The sequence below is a fragment of the Coloeus monedula genome (genome assembly GCF_965178545.1).
Source record: "Coloeus monedula genome assembly, chromosome: 5".
In the NCBI taxonomy this organism is placed as follows: domain Eukaryota; kingdom Metazoa; phylum Chordata; class Aves; order Passeriformes; family Corvidae; genus Coloeus; species Coloeus monedula.
Genome location: NC_138785.1, coordinates 58,235,885 through 58,256,500, shown reverse-complemented (window position 1 = coordinate 58,256,500; position 20,616 = coordinate 58,235,885). Strand labels below are relative to the sequence as shown.

Sequence of the window (20,616 nt, the reverse complement as noted above, 5' to 3'; positions counted from 1 at the left end):
TCCAGCCTGAGTAACAAAACAAAAGCTTTGGAGTGAAGCTGCCAGGCAGAAAAAGCTCCAGGCAAGGAAGCTGGAGGGAAGATAATGGTCAGTGTCAAACCACTTTCAAAGCGATGGAAGGAGAGGGAAAGGGGAGTTTCAATCTCTCCTAGTAAAAGTTGTATTGATTCAATTCTGTCCTTTTAACTGAAATAGCTTGCTGGCTCCAATGAACCAGCTTTATCTTCATTCTGGTCTCTTTTCTGCTTATTGGAAAGTGGAGAATGGATGAAGCAGAATAACATAGTCCCTAGTATGGGACACAGGGTAAAATCAGGTTTCTCTCTGTCCTGCCAGTTGTTGAACACTGTAATAATATAGGTTAGATTTGATGATGTCAAAAGTCTTTTCCAACCTAGTTAATCCTGTGAATCAGTTTATTCAGTAAAACTAAGCAGATTTACTGGGTTCTCCTGTTTTCTCATGAAGATGAGGGCAAGTCAGGCTCTTCTTCACCATAGCTGCACTAAAATCAGTGGAACTGTAGCAAGTTAGCAACTAAGGATTTGTCCTTTATCTGTCTTCTCTGCCCTGTATTAGCAACCATCAGACATGCTGTCCTTTCTTTCAGGGATATTTGCAGTATAGGTCAATGTATCAGGGATGTTAAGACAGGCATGTTAAGGCATCAGAAAGCCTAACTATGGGAACAGATTTGTTTCAGCATATGACCCATGACCTGCCTGGATGTGGTAGATGGGCAGGGCTCATTGCTCATTTTGGTTTCCAGATCAACAGTGGCATTTTAAATGTGCTCTTCCTTGGATATGAACAGAAAACCTGTCCTTGCATTCAGCAGGTGAACAACAAATCACAAGTTCTGAATACACTATAAAATATTCCTTAAGCATTTGGTGCAGAATTCTCATTTAATGAAATACCCAGACATGGAAGAGTTGGTTAGCACAGTTCAGCCCCAGGAGAACTGAAAATCCCCCAAGTTACTGGAATTACTCACACTGCAGTTACAAATATATCAACTGTACCTTACAAAGTTTAATCTTTTTACATTTAGGGGTTGGTTTATGTTGCTAGGTACTTTTGAGTGAAATTAGCATGTGAGGAAATGCCATGACACTAATGGGTGCATTAGAACAAAAAGCTGTACTTCAATCAATAGATCATCTTGAACTTATTATTATTATTATTAAAATCAGTGTAATTTGTACCAGGAGAATTTTTTTTTTTTTAAAGTGATTTAATAGAGTTGAAATCATATAAAACCTTTCCCCACAAACATAATGGCAATACCAGTGAGGAATCAGGAAAAGGATCTAACTCCACATATACTAAAAAAAGCAAATTGCATTTCAGTCTTCTTTTCCTATTTGTTACCATATGTAATAAAGCTGAAGTTAATCCATAACCATGATGATTTTTTTACATGTCACAAATGTTACACATCCAGAGTATTAAAAAAACCTAAAAGTGAGCACTGCTATGAGGAGTAAATTACCCATTGTTTAGAATTGAAAAAGTAATTCCATAACCAATACATTATATAGTAACAAAGCAAAGATATATTCTTACCACATACAGTTTGAAGGATTTAAAATTTTATTTGATTATTGATTTATTTCAATAGTTCAGTAACTATATAAGTGCTGTGTTAAAGATTTCAAATTTTATCAGCATTGAACAATTTTATGAGGTTATTATTTGAATCTACATCCAGCAAAGATCCTATTCTATGATGAAAAGTTAATGTTCCAGAAAACTGGAGTGCTCCCCTTGGCTGTGTGATTCTGACTGAAAGCAGTTACCCAGCAAAAAGGATTGGTTTGGACTCACATGAGCAAACATAATGACAAAAGCAAGAATTTTTTAGCAAGGTCTTCAGTAACTTAATAGACATTTTGTGAAAAACTTGAAAAGTTGACAGCAAAAAAAATTCATTAATAACTGACCTGAAATAGCTCATTTCTATAAAATGTGAAAAAAAACCCCTCACTTTGTATAGAAACAAAAGTCCTAATAAATTGATGTGAAGCCCTCTTTGGGAGTAGATGAAATGGTTAGACCCATATAGTAGAGTGCAGACAAGATTCTGAGCAAGCAACATTAATTTTAAAATATATTCATGATATATATTTAAAATACACACATTTAATGTTGACATCTATGCCTTTTTTTGAAAGGTGTAGAGCAGGCTTCACCCTAAAGCTCACCCTGTAATAACAGTGTATTGCATTTATCTATGAAACAGATTTTTAAAACACAGATACAGAACAAAACTCTAATTGCATCACAAATCAGATGAGCAAAGCATTTTGTAAACATGAACTGAACTAAAATCTATCAAGTTCAGTAGCACTGAACAGCTTTTAAAGGCAACTGACAGGTGTTATGCTCACTATTTAAGGTTTTTTTTAATAAACATCCTCTCATAGACAGTTGTAAATTAATTGTAAAATAAAAATCTTATGCTAGCATCTACTTCTGTTTTCAATAACAAAGTAAAAGCAACAGAAGCAAACCAGGATTTTTATTCTGTTACTTTCACTTTTTTCGTTTCACAGCTTCTATAGCTGATGCTCTCTATTTTAGCAGATCAGACACCAAACCTACAAACAGCACAAACTGTAAGTGATCACTTTACCTTCTGAAAAATCAATCAGTCCCAGCAAATGAAGCAGCTTCAGAGATGCAAATATAATCACAACAATACCCACTGTTTGCAGTCCCTCTGACTCCCACTCGAGAGTCAACATTCTTCCAAAAGGCAAATCATTCCAGTCTTCACACCGGTTTGCAATCAGAGGGAAATTAGAGGATTTTACCAAGAGTTCGCTTTGAAGAAAGTTGCAGTGGTGTAAAGCAGCACTATACCAAGCCGTGGCAGCTCACCAGCCACTCTAGCTGAGATAAAATGTTAGATAAAGCCCTGTATCTCATGCTTCTCTAAGCATTTGATTTCATCAGTAGCGAGTCCTCTTAGAAGGCTGAGGTGGACCACGAACCTCTGGGTATGACATTGTATCCGTCGAGCAGCGTTACTTAGAGCTGCTGGAGGAACATCTGTGTCAGAGCAGGGACTTGGCTGTGTCAGTGCCAAGAAGAAAAGCTCTCTGGAAACTTGCACTAGGTAGCACGCTGCTATCAGCACTCAGTACTCCAGCACTGCCAGGCACAGGCACTGCAATTCTCCCCAGCCTCACAGCCTTTCCCCAGCTTCTCTTAGCACAATTTTTGTTAAGTTTGAGAAATGACAGTTTGCTAAAGACAGACATCTGTTTTCACATGCTAAATGCTGCATGTCAGAAAACTACCATCCTCTGCATTAGAAAGAACAATGTTCAGAGAAACGCTTCCTATTCCTCTTCTTAAGCATCACCAGAGTCTAATTAGAATCTTCACTGAAAGTGAGAATACAAATTAAAGAAATACACATCAGCATGATCAGTGCCTCCAGCTAGCAAAATACCGTGCTGTCAAGGAGACATGCACTGCCCAAACCCCTGACCTGCAGCCAGGAAGAATTTATTCTTTATTGATTAAGAAACAAAACAGTGCTTTTCTGCCTCAGGACATGAACCTAGAAGTGCTGAACCCCAAACTCTGATATACATGAATGGGTGTTAGGCATTTTTCACAGCTCCTGGGAAGATCTTGTCCAGGCTACACCTCAGGGAAAAAGGAATCCCAGCTGATTTATTACACAATCTGTATAAAACTAATTGTCCTGAGTTTATTAATGTGATTACCAAGAGGATACCCAGTGCAAAGAATACACTCTGAAGAATCTTTATGCAGCACATGCATAAACAATACAAGGTTATGCCTAAATTCTTACCCTTGTGCCCATCCCAATAATTTAAATAAATCTTGTCCACTGGTATACAAGGCACAAGAATAAAGAGAAGGAAAGCCTCAGAAAAAAATAATTTTAGACACCCTTATTATTAAAAACATATGTTCTAGCACTAAAAAGAATTACATAAATGATGTCCAGTATCAACCACTCAGGTTGCTAAACTCTTTCAACTAGAAAAGAATCTTGCTAACTATCAAGAAGCTCAGATACTTCTATTTTTGTTTAGAAATTCATTATAATTTTAAATTACCATAATAAAAGTTGTAACATTAGTAATCTACTGTTTATGGGCTACCAAGCAGGGAAAGAAAAATGTAGTCTACAATTTACTATGAGGGGTTTTTTTGTTTTTCTTTGAAGTCTGTACGCATTGAATTACATTATAGGCAAAACTCTAGAATCTACATATTTTTATTTACTCAAAAATGCATGTAATTCAGTTAATTTTAGGTTATATCTAGTCAATATATAAGCAAGAATATTCTTTGATTTTACACTTCTGGGTATTTAATAGTAGAATGTCAGGAATTCTCTATTATTTATATATGCTCTCCATCTGAGTGTCAGTTCACTTTCCCATTACCCTGTAAAGCTAAAACAGTGTCTAAGAGGAAAGCACAGTAAAAGCAAATCAAACCAAATACACTATCCCACATTTGCACCTTCCAAATATGTCATTATTTTAACCTCATATTCTACATTAATGATTCAATACATTTTCCTGTTAAGTCCTTCTCCTTTTAATAGAAAAGTAACATTCTGTTTCCTCTTTACAATTTCTAGCTATTCCATATCACCTTCTCCTTTTAAGACTCTGACATGTTCATCTTGACCTCATTCTCATCTCTGGCTTCTATATTTTCCTTGAGGTTATTCCTACTTAGGCTTTTCTTTTTCTCAAATTTGTGTTCTTTTTCTTAAATGAAGAAGCACGAACAAATGTTTACAGTATTTCAGAAACAATAATCCTAATATAATGTCCCACTCATACTATATCAGTGAAAGAGGCCTTATTTACTGTTAATAAATAGTCTCAGGGAAATTATTAAAATGGAGAAATCTGTCAGTCCACATTCTCCTTTCATGCAGGAGGTTCAGGCCACCTTGTGTTCTTAAGCTTCCCGCTCTTGGGAACAGAGGCCCTTCTACTCCACCACTGAATGTGCCAACCCATGTGCACAAAGTCACCCAGCAAGAAGTGGTCCCAGACACAGCTAAGGTTTTGTTTTCTGCTTTCATACAAGAAGAAAGGCTTGGATATTTAAAAAAAATGACACGGAGAAAGATTATTAATTTGATGAGTTTTAGGGGCCAATTCTACCTGCACAGCAAATGAGTTACAGAAGAATTTTTAAACAGAAGAAAACATAAGCTGAGAACATCCACTTGAATCAATGTAACTGATTACTGACTTGAGAGAATACGTCCTTAAAAAAAGAAATAGACCTTTCCTGTTGTTTCTCAGGATAGTTCTCTAAGTTAGGGGAACCATACATTGACTTTGTGAATCTCCAAGCCTTAACCCTAGAAAGCAAAGCAGCAAGGATAAGAAACTATGTGGAAAGGAGAAGGAAGTGATATATGAAATCTTTCCTGCAATATGCCATGCAACAGATTAAAACAACAATGTTACTTAGAGATGTGAGTTGTTCTGGAAGAAGTTCAATTAAAAAAACTTTACACCCCAAAACATTAGAAAATTAAATCAATCTTGAAGAAGGAGATAATAAAATTCTGCTATATGTAGGGCAACTCTTTGTATTCTGATCCTTCTAAATTCAAAATCCATTGTAATTTCTCTCACACATTTCGCATTTTGTTCAATTATTTAAAAAAAAATATTTATGTGTCACATTCTTACGGGGTGCCTGTATTGACAGTACAAAAAAATTTTAGAAGTTGTTCAAAGGAAAAGAATTTTTCAATAATGTAACCCTCCAGGATACAAAAGGAAACACCATTTTTACATAAAACTGAAAAAAACTGAAACCAGGGGATGACATCTTATAATATCCAAGCATTGTTCTGGCTTGTTCTCTTTCCCTAAATCCAGCTTTCATTTTTGACTTTTCAACACATTCTGGTGGTGATTGAGCAATATATTTAAGTTTGCACAACCTTCCCTGTGATTCTTCACTAGGTTGCATGAAGGAAAAAGAAAGTACTAGAATTCGTTATGAAGCTGTCCCATCTAAACATTGCATCTTCCACTGGCCTTCAATTCTTCTCCCTTAAGATTTGAAGCAGACAAGGAAGGAGAGGCAGTGGGGTTGCTGTGCATGTCAGGGAGTGTTTTGATTATCTAGAGTTTAATGATGGCAACAATAGGGTTGAGTGTTTATGGGTGAGAATCAGGGGAGAGGCCAAGAGGGCAGATATCATGGTGGGAGTCTGTTACAGACCACCCAGTCAGGATGAAGAGGCACAAAAATGTTCTATAAGCAGCTGGGAGAAGTATTGTGATTGCTAGTCCTTGTTCTCATGGGGGACTTTAACTTGTCAAATGTCTTCTGGAAATATAACACAGCAGAGAGCAGGCAGTCTAGAAGGTCCCTGGTGTGTGGGAGATAACTTCCTGACAAGCTGATGAGCAAGCTGATGAGGGGAGATGTCCCACTGGTCCTGCTGAGTGTCAGCTGGTGGGTAATGGGGGTGCTTGCAGGCCATCTTGGGCACAGCAATCATGAAATGGGAGTTTTCAGTTCTCAGAAAACTCTGGAGGGGGGTGATCAGAAAGGCCACCTTGGACATCTGGACAGACACTGGCTTGATAAGGTTGAGAGAGTCCTGTCAGAGACAGTCCTAAAGGGCAGAGGAGGCCAGGGAGGCTGGAAGTGCTCTAGGGAGGCAATATTACAGTCACAGGAGTAGGCTGTTCTCCATGTGCTAAAAGATGTGCCAGAGGGGAAGATTGGCCTGATTGAGCAGAGAGCTTCAGCTGGAACTCAGGACCTCTGCATAAAAACAAGAACAAATATTTCTCTCCTAAGTAGAGTCAAGAGGAATCTGTGCTGAAGTGCTGTAGGAGATATATCTTACCTGAAGGCACAGATCCCAAGTGAGTTTTGAACTGGACAGATGAGATATGCCTAAATTAGTGGCACCTACAAGAATGATCCGGTTCTGGAGTCCTAAAATTTTTCTACAAACAATCCCTACCAATTACTGGCTACTCTAACCATTGTAAATAGAATCATTTATGTGTGGAATACAAATAATATAAAAAGGACACCTTAAATAGGACAGTGTATTATGCACTAAGTACATTTTGTAACTGATTGATGTATGCTTGTAGAATACCAACAATTTTCCCTTACTTCTTGAAAGAAAAAAACACCCAGAAATATTATTTATAAAGCTTAGATATAGGAAATTACATTTCATTAATTTCAAAGTTGACTAAGAGCAGAGAAAAACTGCCATTTAAAACCAAAAATTCCACCTAATTTAACACATTAAAAGAAGTAGCAAATGCTTAAGAATAACACATAGGATGCTAAGACTTGAACAATTAAGGAATAAAATAATTGCAAATTCTAAAAATACCTAAATAATACCTAAATAATAATTCAGTTACTAGTGTATTAGGATATAAAATTTCCCAACAATTTAATATGGCTACCCTGTGCTTTCAAAATTATCTGGTATTATCAGACTTCATTTATACTTTGTTTATTTTTAAATTAGTGTAATCCCAGTCAGATGTTGCTTTTGGATTATGTCTGTCATTGTAATTAGCACAGTAAAATGATATGTATTTTCTTTTAATTCCCTTAGTTCTCTTAAATAACTTTTAATATTTACAAGAAATTTTTGCTAGAAGTTATAAACTCTTCATCTTTTCATATTTCTTCTGACTCTTATAGAGAACCTACCCGATTCCAAATACATTTAAGTGTTTGATGCCTTTTCACTATATTTTCTTTTTAACAACTGCTTGTAAACAGTATCAGTCTTTTCAGACTTTTCTCTTTATTCTTATAATGATTTTCATTTCTGTACAGACATTCTGTATTTGCTGTTGTCTAATGTACAATGACAGTTTTTAAGGCAAGGATGTATTATTATTCATTAATTGACTTGAATTTTACTCCCTTCCTGGGTGATGAAATCTGCAGTGTTGCAATTAATTTGTGTTTGTGTGTGTGTGTGTCTTAATTGGCTGGGAGTAATAGTTCATTAAAGTCTAATTGATATTTTCCCCCAATGCATCTGAAAAGGGAAACGGCAGATGAGTTAGAAATAGAAACAAAATTTGGAAGTATTAATTAGCTGCCCTTCTTTCTGTACTCACTTCTTCCAGAGGGAGATGTTGCACAGCCAGAAGAGAATGAGATGGTCAAACAAACACAGAAAGGGCACCTACATACAGGTCAGATAAACGGCAAATCTTCAGCTTCTTGTTCATGCCACATCTGAGCTTATTAGGAAAGTTATCTGGTGGATAATGAACCTAATCCTACTAGTTAGCCAGTAAGAAATCCTTTCACAGGCAATAAACTGCAGTTTTCTACACAGTAAAGTTTCTATCTCTGATCTGCAGAAGAAAACTATGTTCACTAGAAAGCATTTCAAAAACCAGGAGAAGAAATTAATTTACACATACCTTTTCAATAATTATTCCCAGGGTAAAATAATTTTGAATGTAATGCCTCCTTTGTAGGATGCTACAGCTAATCACGGAACATCATGTAACTTTCATAAAATGTTTAGAAAAATGAGGCTAATGTATGGAATCATTGTTCATCTCACCAGTGCTGCAGCTATTCAAGAGCCCAATATTACACTAGCAGATTACTCATGCAGACAGAATTTCAGGGAAACTTTTGCTAGCTAGAAGAGCAAGGTAGAGTGTAATTACCTAAGATTAAATTTGTCAGGCTTCATATATCCTCTTTAATATTTACACGAAGTGCCTTAGCTCTTTAATGACTGTAAGTGAATATAGGCTGAGAAAGGAAAAATTCAACATCTCTACAGGCAAGATAAATTTCACTGGTTTGTAATCAAGGAAGAAAATATGATATCCAAGTTTCTAAAGGTTCAGTCTCATACTTAGAAGTAAATTACACTAAAATAATATTACAGTTATAGCTGTATAAATGTTCTAGGCTATGGCATGGGATTTCATTTCTTTTTTCCTCTCTTCATTTTCACCTTATGGCTCTCACTTGATTCTAAGAAGCTTTTGTTCTTGTTTTGATCTATATCAAAGGACTGCTGCCATTACTGATCTGAAAACAGGAACTGAAAAGAATCCCACAGGAAAACCATTGCCAACTCCCCTCATAACATAATACTTACCGGTGGTTTTATTTGTAAAAAAATATAATTGATACAGCATGAAATACAAATATGTTTAGAATACCTAATGTACAAGTAGTTTGTAAATTAAATGGCATGTCCTTGCATTTAATTCATAAAGAGTAGCAACAGGAGCAACAGTAGCATTTTAATTCATTAAGCTTTAGCAAAGCATTAAAGAGCAGCTATATGTTTCCTAAACAAGGTTAAATTACATTTAGTAATAGTCAGTAATCAAATTCTGGTTTTTTTACTGCAAAGACCACTGGTTTGTTTGACAAATAAAATTATCTCTAAATATGCAACTGTGTCTTCAGCCTAAAGACCTGGGGGTTTTTTTGTATTAAATCATACTTGCTGCAGCAGGAATGGCCACTACCAAATTTGTAGGCACAAATATATTTCTACACAGGAGAAGTGCAGTATAATGGAACTACTAAGGGCCAATCACACCCAACTACTTTGTTAGCTGCAGACACCCACCTTCCTCTGACTAAGATACGCTTTTCCTGCTTATAAGAAAATGCAATTTTTTGCCTGTACAACTCTTGTCTTCTTCAGTCTTTTCACATTTGGAACAAACATGATAATGTCTGACTTGCTGAGTTTCTTCTTTCACTACTATTTTTGTAATGATACATTGAAGCAAGAGGACGCCATTATCAATCACTTTATTCATGCAAATAAGAAACTACTGGGACGCCTACACATCAAGCTGGCAGAAATGATGGAAGAGAATAGCACCATTCACAGCTCCATATTCAGTCATTTTCTGTTAGCCAAATTATGACTGTACCCACTTGTGCCTGCCCATACATCCAGGAAGCTATGTATTTATGGGCTGTGCAGTTAGATGACCTCAGAGGAGTTCCTATAGAAAGGGAAGGTGTTTTCTGTGGTGATGAATGAGAAAATAAATGAACTGTGTATGCCAGTAATAAAAGCTAATATTCTACTAATGAACAGGAATATCCATCATCCAAGCCTCCAAATCATCTCTCAATTTAAAATCGTCAATTCATCCTGTGCAAAACCTCTTTCAAAACTGGTATTTCTGGGTCCCTATGGTTCAATGAATGGTTAGCAAATAAACCAAAGGAAAAAATAAATGTATTATTAACCTCAATCATAAGAACATCACTATTATGCAGCTGTTTTCTTGTGCTGCACCTTTCTTTGATATAAAATGACCCACGTACACTAAATCTTCTATTTCTCTCCTTGGCTTTTCCAGACTGTATTTCACCATAGCAACTGGAAAGTATTATAAATGAAGAATGAAGTGGCTGACATATTTCTACATTTGATGTTCTTGTTAAAAAATGACTGTATCTGACCTGTAAAGATGAGCTACGGTAAATCAATCCATATTACATGGTTGCAGCACATTAAAGAAAGCACTGTAATCCTAATTTGGTCCCTTAGCTCTATATAATAAGACTTGTACTAAATATGAAATATGCACAGATTTGACTACAGATCTGCAACATGTGGTTACCATTCAGAATTATGCAATATTCAGAATTTAGTCCATACCACCTTGTGAGAGACTGGAATGTTAATGGTTAATGACTGAAAACAATTGAGTTGCAAAAACAGCAGAATGCAAAAACAGCAGAGTGCTTTGTTGACCATACACAAAGTAACCACCCAGGTGCAGAGGGGGTGCACACCTACCACTGAAGGATGGACATGACAAACTGACCTTTGTTCAGCAACAAGCTGGGTTTTGAGCCAGATGTGGGAAGAGGTCAATGAGAAGAAGATCCTGCAAGGCAAGATAGTGCTTTTTATGATATCAGTGTCCTCCCTTACAGAAATGACTTGGATATGAAAAACTGCTTTCCAAGGAAGTACTGGGACATTAATGCTTAGACCTGAGGGCATTCATCCCTTCCAATGGGGCATAGCTGGCTCAGCCTTGCTGATGTGAGAGCTATCATAAACCATCAGCGACTCCTGAAGTGCCCCGTGGTCCACAATGTTGTATCAGACAGAGTAAAACATTTCCACCTGACCCTCAGCATACATTAACCCACTGAAAGTTGTATTTTGCAGGCTTCCCCCACCTGCAATGGATCAAGATTGGGACCATCACTTTGACCAATGGACATCAAAATTGCAAAAATCAAATCTCATTCATGGATCCAGACGTGGTGATATCTATCTACTCTTATCCTTTCTTTCTTTCTTTCCCTTCTACATTTTCTTAAATTTTATTTTTAAGCTTTTATATTACTACAGATAATAACCAAGATGCCTATGCACCTGCTTTCCATTGCAGCCAAACTGCTCCAAAATAAACCCTACATATATGTATTTGTAAATACATATATATGTATTCAGTTTTGTTTCACTCTAATAAATCCCAAGGGATCTATTAACAAGAACCTGGGTTATCCTTGCCTTCTGTAGTGGGTTGTAACATGGACACTGAAGACCTTTTCTTTTCCTCATATAGGTGACTCCTGATAAACAGGTTTACTCCTAAAAAATGGTAGTAGTAGAAAGAAAAATAAATGGATGAGGACACAGGGATATAAATGCATATAATCTCCAAATAGAAAGGTAAGGGAGCTTTAATTTTCTTTTTTTCTCTCTTTTTAAAATTTTTTTTCTTTTTTTTCATTCAGAGGTTTCACTCTGGCAATCTTAGAGGCTTCTTAGACCTTTTAATTCTGCCATTAAAAGTATAAGTTAGGCAGAGTACTAACAGTTAAGAAAGTTTAAAGCTTTTATGAGCTGGACTCCCATTATTTCACAGAAGAGAGAGAGTAAAAAAACATATGGGGAAGGGGTTAAAAGAAATGGCATAACTTGATGTTTTTCAGCTCCTAACACAGTGGCTCACAGCCCTATTCCAATGCAAGAACCTACAATGATATCTGAGGATCCATAGAATGCAATGAAAATCTTTCTGCTGCAGCAATTTTGCTGTCCTTGCAAACTGGAAAGCAGCACTAGGATAAAACCAAACCCTGAAAGGAGCAATGAGCTCACAATGCCTTATCACTTAAGTAACTTAAAGCAAGGTTGCAGGTTTTCCCTGAGAAATCATTATAACGCCCAACTAAGCACAGCATCCTGAGGCTCCTGTAGATGCTGAAATGAGGGAAGCAATAAAATACAGAAACACACAGTCTTGAACCTTGATTGTGTTATGCTGATGCAGGGATCAAATTTTTCTTCTTTAGTAGCTTTGTAGGGTTTACCACACCTTCTATACAATCCATGCTTACAGCTTAGATAAGCAGATATTCCATTATGTACAGCAAATTTGTGGGTCATGAGAAATTAATTTTCAGATGCTTCTTGACATGCACATGGCAAAACCCAAATTCCACAAATGAGATACCTTGATGTCTTCCTCGTGGTAAACCAACATGATTTGGAACTGGCTGAATATTCAAGCCATTCTCAGCCATTTTTAAGAATATTTTTACTGTCATTAATACTTCAGGAATCATTTCCCCCCAATAATCATCTGCACACCAGGCTATGAATTTTAATTTCTTTAATCTCCTCAGAAGCAATTTCCGTAGCTTTCCAATCATGTTGCTCTTTTCTGAACTCATTCTAATTAGGCAAAAGAGTTATATAGAAAAAATTTAGTAACTAGTTTTTAGGTATTCAATTAGTGATGAGCAACAATTTATGACAGGCCTACCATAGCCTTAGCATTTAATTAACAACTTCCTCTCAGGAAAATAGTATTAATTATTTAAAAATGTTATGTCTTGTTTATCCCTCAAAAGCAAAGAAACTTGAGCATCCCTTCAGTTTCAGAAGTTGAGATTACAGTTGAGGTACCTCAGGAGTGTGGCCAGATCTCAGCCCACTCCCTCACTGGAACTGATGCTTGTTTTGGGTAATGTGTATTTTCAAACTTATTTTTTGCTAATAGGACAGTGACACATGCTGTCATTCACTGAAGCACACTGAGAATAATTAGGCTGTTCCAAGGCTGCTTGAACAGGTCTGACAGTCTCTTTCCCTGTCCCTAGCATGTTGTCACTTCTGCATTTGTTTTAGTGCTTATCTGATACTGTGTGAGCTTTCAAGCATAATCTTAAATCAGACAAAATACAACCTGACAAAAAAAACCCCAAACAAACAAAAACCAGAGCTTTTGTCCTCAAAATACCTTGCAAGCAGTGCTCATTTCACTTTTGAGTGCTATCTCATGATTGTAGCCTAAGACTGGCAAGGCTCAGGAGGTGAAAGGCCAAGCAATTAAGGAAATGAATCCTGGGTGGTGTTTAACTGACATAATCAGCACAAAGATGTTGCAAGAAGTAGTCAAAACTTGCTGTCATACCAGATGTATGCAAATAGAAGTGGCAGTCAAGCAGCAACTGCATTTCTCGCTGTGTGGGATTCAACAAGATCCTAAGCTCACATGCAGTAACAAAACAACACAGTTCAGCCCAACTTTGTATGTTCAACATGGTTTATGGCTAATTCTGATTTACACTTCTTAACATAAGTATACAGGATATGCTCACAGAACTAGTACCTCAGAAAGGTATTCCTTAGATTTTCTGATTTGGATCCTGGCTAAAGGAGTAAGTTAATTTTATATTATATGGTGTTCAGCCAACTGGTAAATTCCCTTGGTGAATTCCAGTCTAGTGCATTTTTCCTTCCTAGTGAATTACATTGTCTAACACACCAAAAGAGATACATGAGGTATGTGCTCTGAGTGACAGACCAACAGAATACAGTGGTTGTTTTGCTCCCTCACTACCGGAAAATTGTTTTCTTTCACTTTTAATTGTTTGGGGGAAAGGGAATGCAACTGCAATAAAGGTTAAGCAATACTTGCTGCCTTATTTGTTGAACCAAGTTTCTTTTGTAGCAGAGTGAGGGAATTACTGATCCCCAAAGAAGTTTCTCAGTGGTATTAATAAGTTAAGAACTAAAAATCTTTTTATTGTAGGTGGAGAAGAAAAGTTAAAGTAATTAAACAATTCGAATAAATACAGTAATTTCTCCCCATCCCAAACCCCAGTAGACAACAGATTGTATTGAAAGACATTCTCTATGGATAATTAAGTTCAAAAACCATATTTATCACAATTTTTTTCAAAAAATTTCCTTAATAATTCAATATATTGTTTTTGGGTTCCCCCCCCCCCCCCCCCCCCCCCCCCCCAAGGTACTATTTAAACTGGCTATTTCTGATGGTGGTAAGGAATAAAAGGATGAGATGACAAAAAACTAAGGTGGTTTTATCTTCGTTCAGGGACATATAGCAGCAAAAGGCCACTTGAAAAAAGCAAAACACAGAAGCAAAGGAACAGTCTCAACACCCTCAGCCTCTCTGCAACTGTCAGTCCCCAGTGAAAACAAAATTAATATATTCCAGGCATGAAGGAGTTGTCTTCAGCTCACTACTGCATTTCTAAAATTTCTGGTGGTTAAATCAATGTATTTCAGAATATTCCTTGTGCTGACAAGCAGTGAGAGTGAGTAGAAGTTGTCAGACAAAATTTGACAGGAGGGCAAATTTTATCCCACTCGTGGGAAAAGGGTAATGGACACTCTCAAGAGTACTAGATCCAGCTGTCAGACCCCAGTGGCATCCCCATGCACAGTCTTAATGATTTGTTCAATGATCTCTGCAACACAGCTTTCCTGAAACAAAGGAAGAAAAGGCAGGTACCACCACACATGAATGTTTAATACTCTAAGGCTATCTGTAGCATTTTATATCAAGAGCTGTTTTGCATAGAATAAAAATATTTAAATGAGACACATGGTCCCAGGCATAGCTGCACATTTCTCTATGAAGCAAATCTTGGCCAGCGACCCCAGTGATTTGATATAATACATTCTTTTTAGTTCAAAAATGACCACACTTTGAGTGAGAGTTTAGCTTTCACCTTATTATTTTCATTGTATGCCCTGAGCTATCAACTGCCCAGCAGTAAAATAAATGCTGGAAATAACTTTTCCGCCAGAATCATGACCTGATGTATTAAATGACATAAATACAGCACTAAGAGAACAACTACTATTAAGAAAAGCTTTTCAAGTTTGTGTGCATTTTTTTTAAAGGAGATTTTGTCTGAGGAATTTCTTGGTTTGCATTTGGAAGCTTTCTTGTTGTTTACCAGTTCTCACTCTGTAAAATTCAAATAACATTTCTGTGCAAGTGTTTGAATTTTAACACACAGTAAAGTCAACCTTTAAACAGACACTGCTCCTATATGTAAATATAGCATGTAATATACTTCAGAAAACGCAAATACTGCATATACCAACATATATCAATCCTTATCCCATGTAGTTCACTAGTAAGGTTGTTGATTTCCCTTATTAGACATAGGATTTTTGTATCTTTAATACTTATTTTGTTAAAATCAGCCTTTTGCCCTTGGCAAAAAATTACTAATATCCTTAAATCATGACACTGCAATCTAGTATTAGAATTTAAAAGTTTAAAATTCAAAAACATTATCTCTAGGATGATGAACAAAGGAAAGGTGGTATAGAGTTGGTTTTTGCTTAAGAAAAACAGAAAAAAAAGGTTAAAATACTGCCAAGTCTGTAAGACTCAAGACAGAAAAAACCCCAAACTAATAATGAATAATGAATATTTAGTCTGTTTAGACAGGCAGGAACTACACAACCTGTGTACACCCTTTACATTTCTTAATGTACTGCTGTCCTTCAACCAAAACCCTCTAGGATATTTAGAAGCAATATTTTATTTCACCAGTGAAAATACATATTATGGATGTAGACTAACTGTAGGTAAATATATATCTGGCATCTGAATCCTACCTTTAGAGATTCAGGAAGAGCATGTGTAAAAATAAAAATGCATCCAGTTATGCCCACATATATTTTTTTAAACTTGTAAAATATTGGATCACAATATGATAGCAAACAAACAGTTAGGAGACCAAACAGGAAAACTAGAAAAAACATGTTTCAAGGTGGATGCTTAGAAAATAGCAGGTCCTTAATGTGGTGCTTCTGATTCAAAGACGCATTTGTCAAGTGTCTCCCCCAGGCCAGGAATTTAAGCTGCCTGTGCTCAAGGCCAGGTTCCTGGGGAGTGAGAACCACTTGAGAAACTGTGACTACTCATGAGGATGTATGAGACCTGGAAGAGATCACACTCTTTCTCTCAGCAGTTGCATTTACATGGACATGGGTGCTCTTGCTCCCATTCAAGGCTACATTGTAAGGAAAGAAAAAATACATCTTATACAAAAAAGTTTATACATGGAGTACAAGAAAATATCTTCTACTTCATAATAACATTTAATATAGAAACAAATATGTCATGAATATTTGAGAAGGGAGATCTAAGCCCTATTAACCAACAACTATGTTTATGAGATGAACACAAAATACTTGCACACAACTAGCAGTCTGTTTGAACATATTGTAACAGAGAGAATCTAATGCACTTTTCATTTTTGGAATGCTGGTCAACTGCAGAATAAATACCAAAGAAGATTTATATTGCTATTGCACTGCAGTATCTTGGGAACATAGGTCCATAAAATATTACACCACTTTCATCAGTCTGCCATCCTTTATCTGTTGTTTTCTTTTCCTTGAGAACTAAGAACAGCCGTTTCCATACAGCTGTAATCATTCTAGCTGTGCCTCCAGGACTTTGTAAGAGTTACTATCTACATCTGTTAAATCTCTTTATATTTTCTCCCAAGTTGCAAATGAATAGCAAATCTGATTCTAAATTTAATGGCACAGATATCTTCATTGTGTTTGCTGTTTCTTCCTTCTACCACCACTTTTTTTTTAATCTCTTTGCAGATCACAATCCCCCCAATTAAAACCTTTTTATGCTAACAGTTATAAACAGTTTGGTTTCCAATTCTGTATATTTGTGGACACATCAGACACCACTGCTGACACATCAACAGTTCTGCTTATGCTTTTTTAAGTAATTCTGCTGATTACCAAAATAAAAATGAAAATGCTTTACAATGTGGCACTGCAGGAAAGTAAAATAAAAACAACTGAAGTGAGGTAGAAAAACAGCTTAAAGTAGTTTAGCTGAAAAACCTTCATAGGACTAGCTCAAACCAATAAACATCATGCAACTTTGTAATATTTGGTGATCCTAGTTTTATTTTAAAAAACCTTGATGGCGGTCACCCTCTGGAATTGCTAAGTATCACTGAAGCATACCCCTCCCTTTTCAATAGTCACTTCATCATTTGTCAGTAGCTGCAGTGATGGACAATTGATGAAACTCTTAAAGTAAAAAGAACTTAAATTAAAATAGAAGTCCTTTCTTCTAAGTTACCACAGTTACTAAGTTTTGTCTTTAGACAAGTAGCTTACAAAGCCCCCAAATGTAATAGTTAGTCTACATAAAATCTGTGTGTACATGTTGGACCATATATACATCCAACAACAAATCAACAGTGTTCACTAGCGCTGCACGGGCAAGCGCAAACAAGACTTTGATGCTCAGATTCCACCTTTGCAAGGAGACTTAATCCCCATACCCCATATCCTCTTCCAGTAACGAGCTACTATTCTTCTTCTGAATAAACTCTGACTCCAGAATGTCCCATTTGCCAGTGTGGACAAGTATCGACCCTCCTAAACCATTAAGTGTGTTTTTTCCTTAAGGTGTCTTTGCCACAAAGAAGACTCAAAAAGACAGACAAAATCCTGTTCATTTCTCAGCCATGTTTTATCTGTCACTGCCTTGGTTGGTGTCCATAGCTCTGCACAGTGAAGACTGCAGCACAGAATCTAAAATTCTTATTTCAAATAAAATTAATAGAAGAAAGGTTTTCTCTTTGCTTGGAATCTTTGATGAAGATGTTCCAAACAAAATGCTAAGAAGCTTTATTCTAGTCTAGTTTGTTTCAAATTAATAAAGCAAAGTAAGCAAAACTCAGGTGTGGTTTTACATCTTACTCTGTACATGTTAATCTTGCTAAGATAGCTGCAGTGCAGTTGTGCACAGTATTACGCCATTGTGTCAAGGCATTGTGCCATTTCCAATTCATATATTCTTGCTAGGTAAGTACTGCAAAAGCAAAGAAATTTTGTTCAGTACTGCCACCTGCTAATAAGGAAACTACTATGTACCAAAATTTTGTGCTGAATACCAGTTCTGCGAATGGTATTTTTGCTAATAATCACTAAAATAACTGTTAGGAAAAAGAACAGCTATTTTTTTTTGGTTTATTCTTGCCTATAGAATATCACAATGAGGTTGAAACCAACGGATCCTTTGATGCTATGCTGTTTCAAGCATAAAGTACAAATTAGGAAATACCAGCTTGTATTGCTAATACATGGGCAGAGTGAATCAGGCAGTCAGTAATAGGTGGCTGAAGACCATTAGAAGATGCAAATAGTCAAAAAAGAAAAAAGTAAGCTCTTTTCCTCCTAGAGATTTTTCACTTTTTTTCCGAGATCATTCACTATTCCACTAGGGAGGGACCTGCTTTTCTCCCTGAACAGAAGCCATGGGAAATGTGAGGGACTTGGGCACTTTCACCCTCCCATCAGGTACATTTCTGGTGGGTCACCGATTTCTTACTGGCCCTCCGAGAAGAAAAAAATAAAAAGGAAAGTTTAAATTTACTAGGCTATTGCTGATATCATTACTTGTTAATACTGATATAGGCTCTACCTTTTACTCCAACTCAAGTAGTTTGATCCAACTTTATACTAATGTATGGCTTCCAACTTCCAAGCAAGAAGGAAGGTCTGGGCACAGCTGCTGATATATACAAAAGCACATTCAAAAGACAATTGTCTAATCAGCTAGAATTTGTAGTCATTAATATCCAATCTCCCAGCACATTTATTATGCATCCTGGCATGTTTTATTAGGTGATTATTTCTTTTTCTAGTACAGTTATTTAAGTACAGAATGCAGCATGGTCAATATAGCAGGAAGGATTACTTGCTATAATGGCTTAGAGGCTTTCTTTTACCCACCCTTTCATGCATTCCAGCAAGTATACTGCCAAACTACCTTAAATTTTATGAGGCATTTATCTAAACAAATGTAGAATAGAAACTTGATCACAGTGTTGTGAAGAAAAATCCTGCCCTGACCACTCACTGTACAAATACTGAACTGACCTGGAACTGTGCAAAGTTTAAAATAATCTTTTCCATTTCTCTATATTCTTATTACTAATATAATTACAGTGCACATTCAAACGTTATTAATTCACATAAAGTGCAGTAACCCCAGCTGTTTTAGCAGCAGCATATCCATACTTATACAAATGCAGTCTTTCCTGCTGCTGCATTACATTAATGATTTTCATAAATAATCATATACTTTTAAATAGCTTTATTTCACTGTCTTATGCAGTAGGAAAAATCAGCTAAGAAAAAGAAATATATTTTAAATTATTCATTAGTTCTATACATTCCCACTGCATCTTTATATCAAAACAATTATCAATGAATGAAATTTCCCTGAGAATATGTAATATATTTCATCAAGAAAAAATCACAGTTATTAATAAATTATATTTGAAAGTTTTTTTCTGCTGTTTAGCTGCATTTTATAACTAAATTCCTTTCTTACAGGAGTTGCTAGGTATCTCGCTGTAGAGCTGACATGTGAACATTCATAACCCTTTTCTGTTCCCGTTTCAGACACATCCTGCCTGTGTGGATCATCCTTGTTATGCTAAGTTTCATACTGGGTAATAGGGGCAGACAATCAGGATCATTGCTTTTGGAGCTCTCTCGAAAGCAGGTATGGTATGTTTGACATGTTGCTCTTTAGAACAACTGAAGTTTTCCAACACTGCTTTTGCTCAGAGCCTGTTCCAGTGTTCTCATCATGAACATGTAATTTAGAACCTTATGACTTCTCTGCTCAATTGCCTCAAAACTGGAGACAGCACTAAGATATATTTAGGATGATAAATGGGACATGATAGAAAAGATCAAAAAATTATTCTGATTTAAAGGGTAAAAAGTGTGAGCAATCCAACTCTAAGAGCATTTATTTCCTTATTTCATTTTTCTAAATATCTCAAAGAAAATCTTCAAAGAGTATGAATTCCTGGACACAGAGACATCAGTAATAACTTTGGTACTGTTTCAACTAAATTAATGTATTCACCTACTGCAGTTTAAGACTGTGCCATCAACACATAGCTTAACAAGAACATGCTTATATGGGCTGTGTGGATTAGTTTTTGATTATTAATGAAAGCTTGATGTCTAATTAATTTAAATACTATGAATTTGTAATCTAGTTTATATCTCCAGATATAGACAAACCTGAAATAAATTGTAACCATATAACATCTAAACTAATAACATCTAAATTAATATCTTCCAATGTGGTATTAATGATTTAAATGACAATGCAGAAATGGTTCAGCAGTCTTTTGAATGATCTTTTGGCTGTTACTGTCAATTACTTATTAATATTCAAATAAAAAAATAAACTGTATTATTATTCATCAACTACATAA

At 36.1% G+C, this 20,616-nt stretch overlaps 1 protein-coding gene across 8 annotated transcripts in view; it reads right to left on the bottom strand.

Moving 5' to 3' along the window:
- The window catches only part of KCNIP4 (potassium voltage-gated channel interacting protein 4), a gene marked incomplete at both ends in the record, with an annotated part of 401,165 nt that overhangs the window by 95,236 nt on the left and 285,313 nt on the right, over positions 1 to 20,616 (bottom strand). For 2 of the 8 annotated variants that reach the window (XM_082281886.1, XM_082281890.1), the window contains one exon: positions 2,639 to 2,750. The exons of the other annotated variants lie outside the window; for them this stretch is intronic. In XM_082281886.1, coding sequence (XP_082138012.1) covers positions 2,639 to 2,750 — 112 coding nt within the window. Of the gene's footprint in view, positions 1 to 2,638; positions 2,751 to 20,616 lie in introns of those variants that run through there. 8 annotated transcript variants of the gene reach the window in all.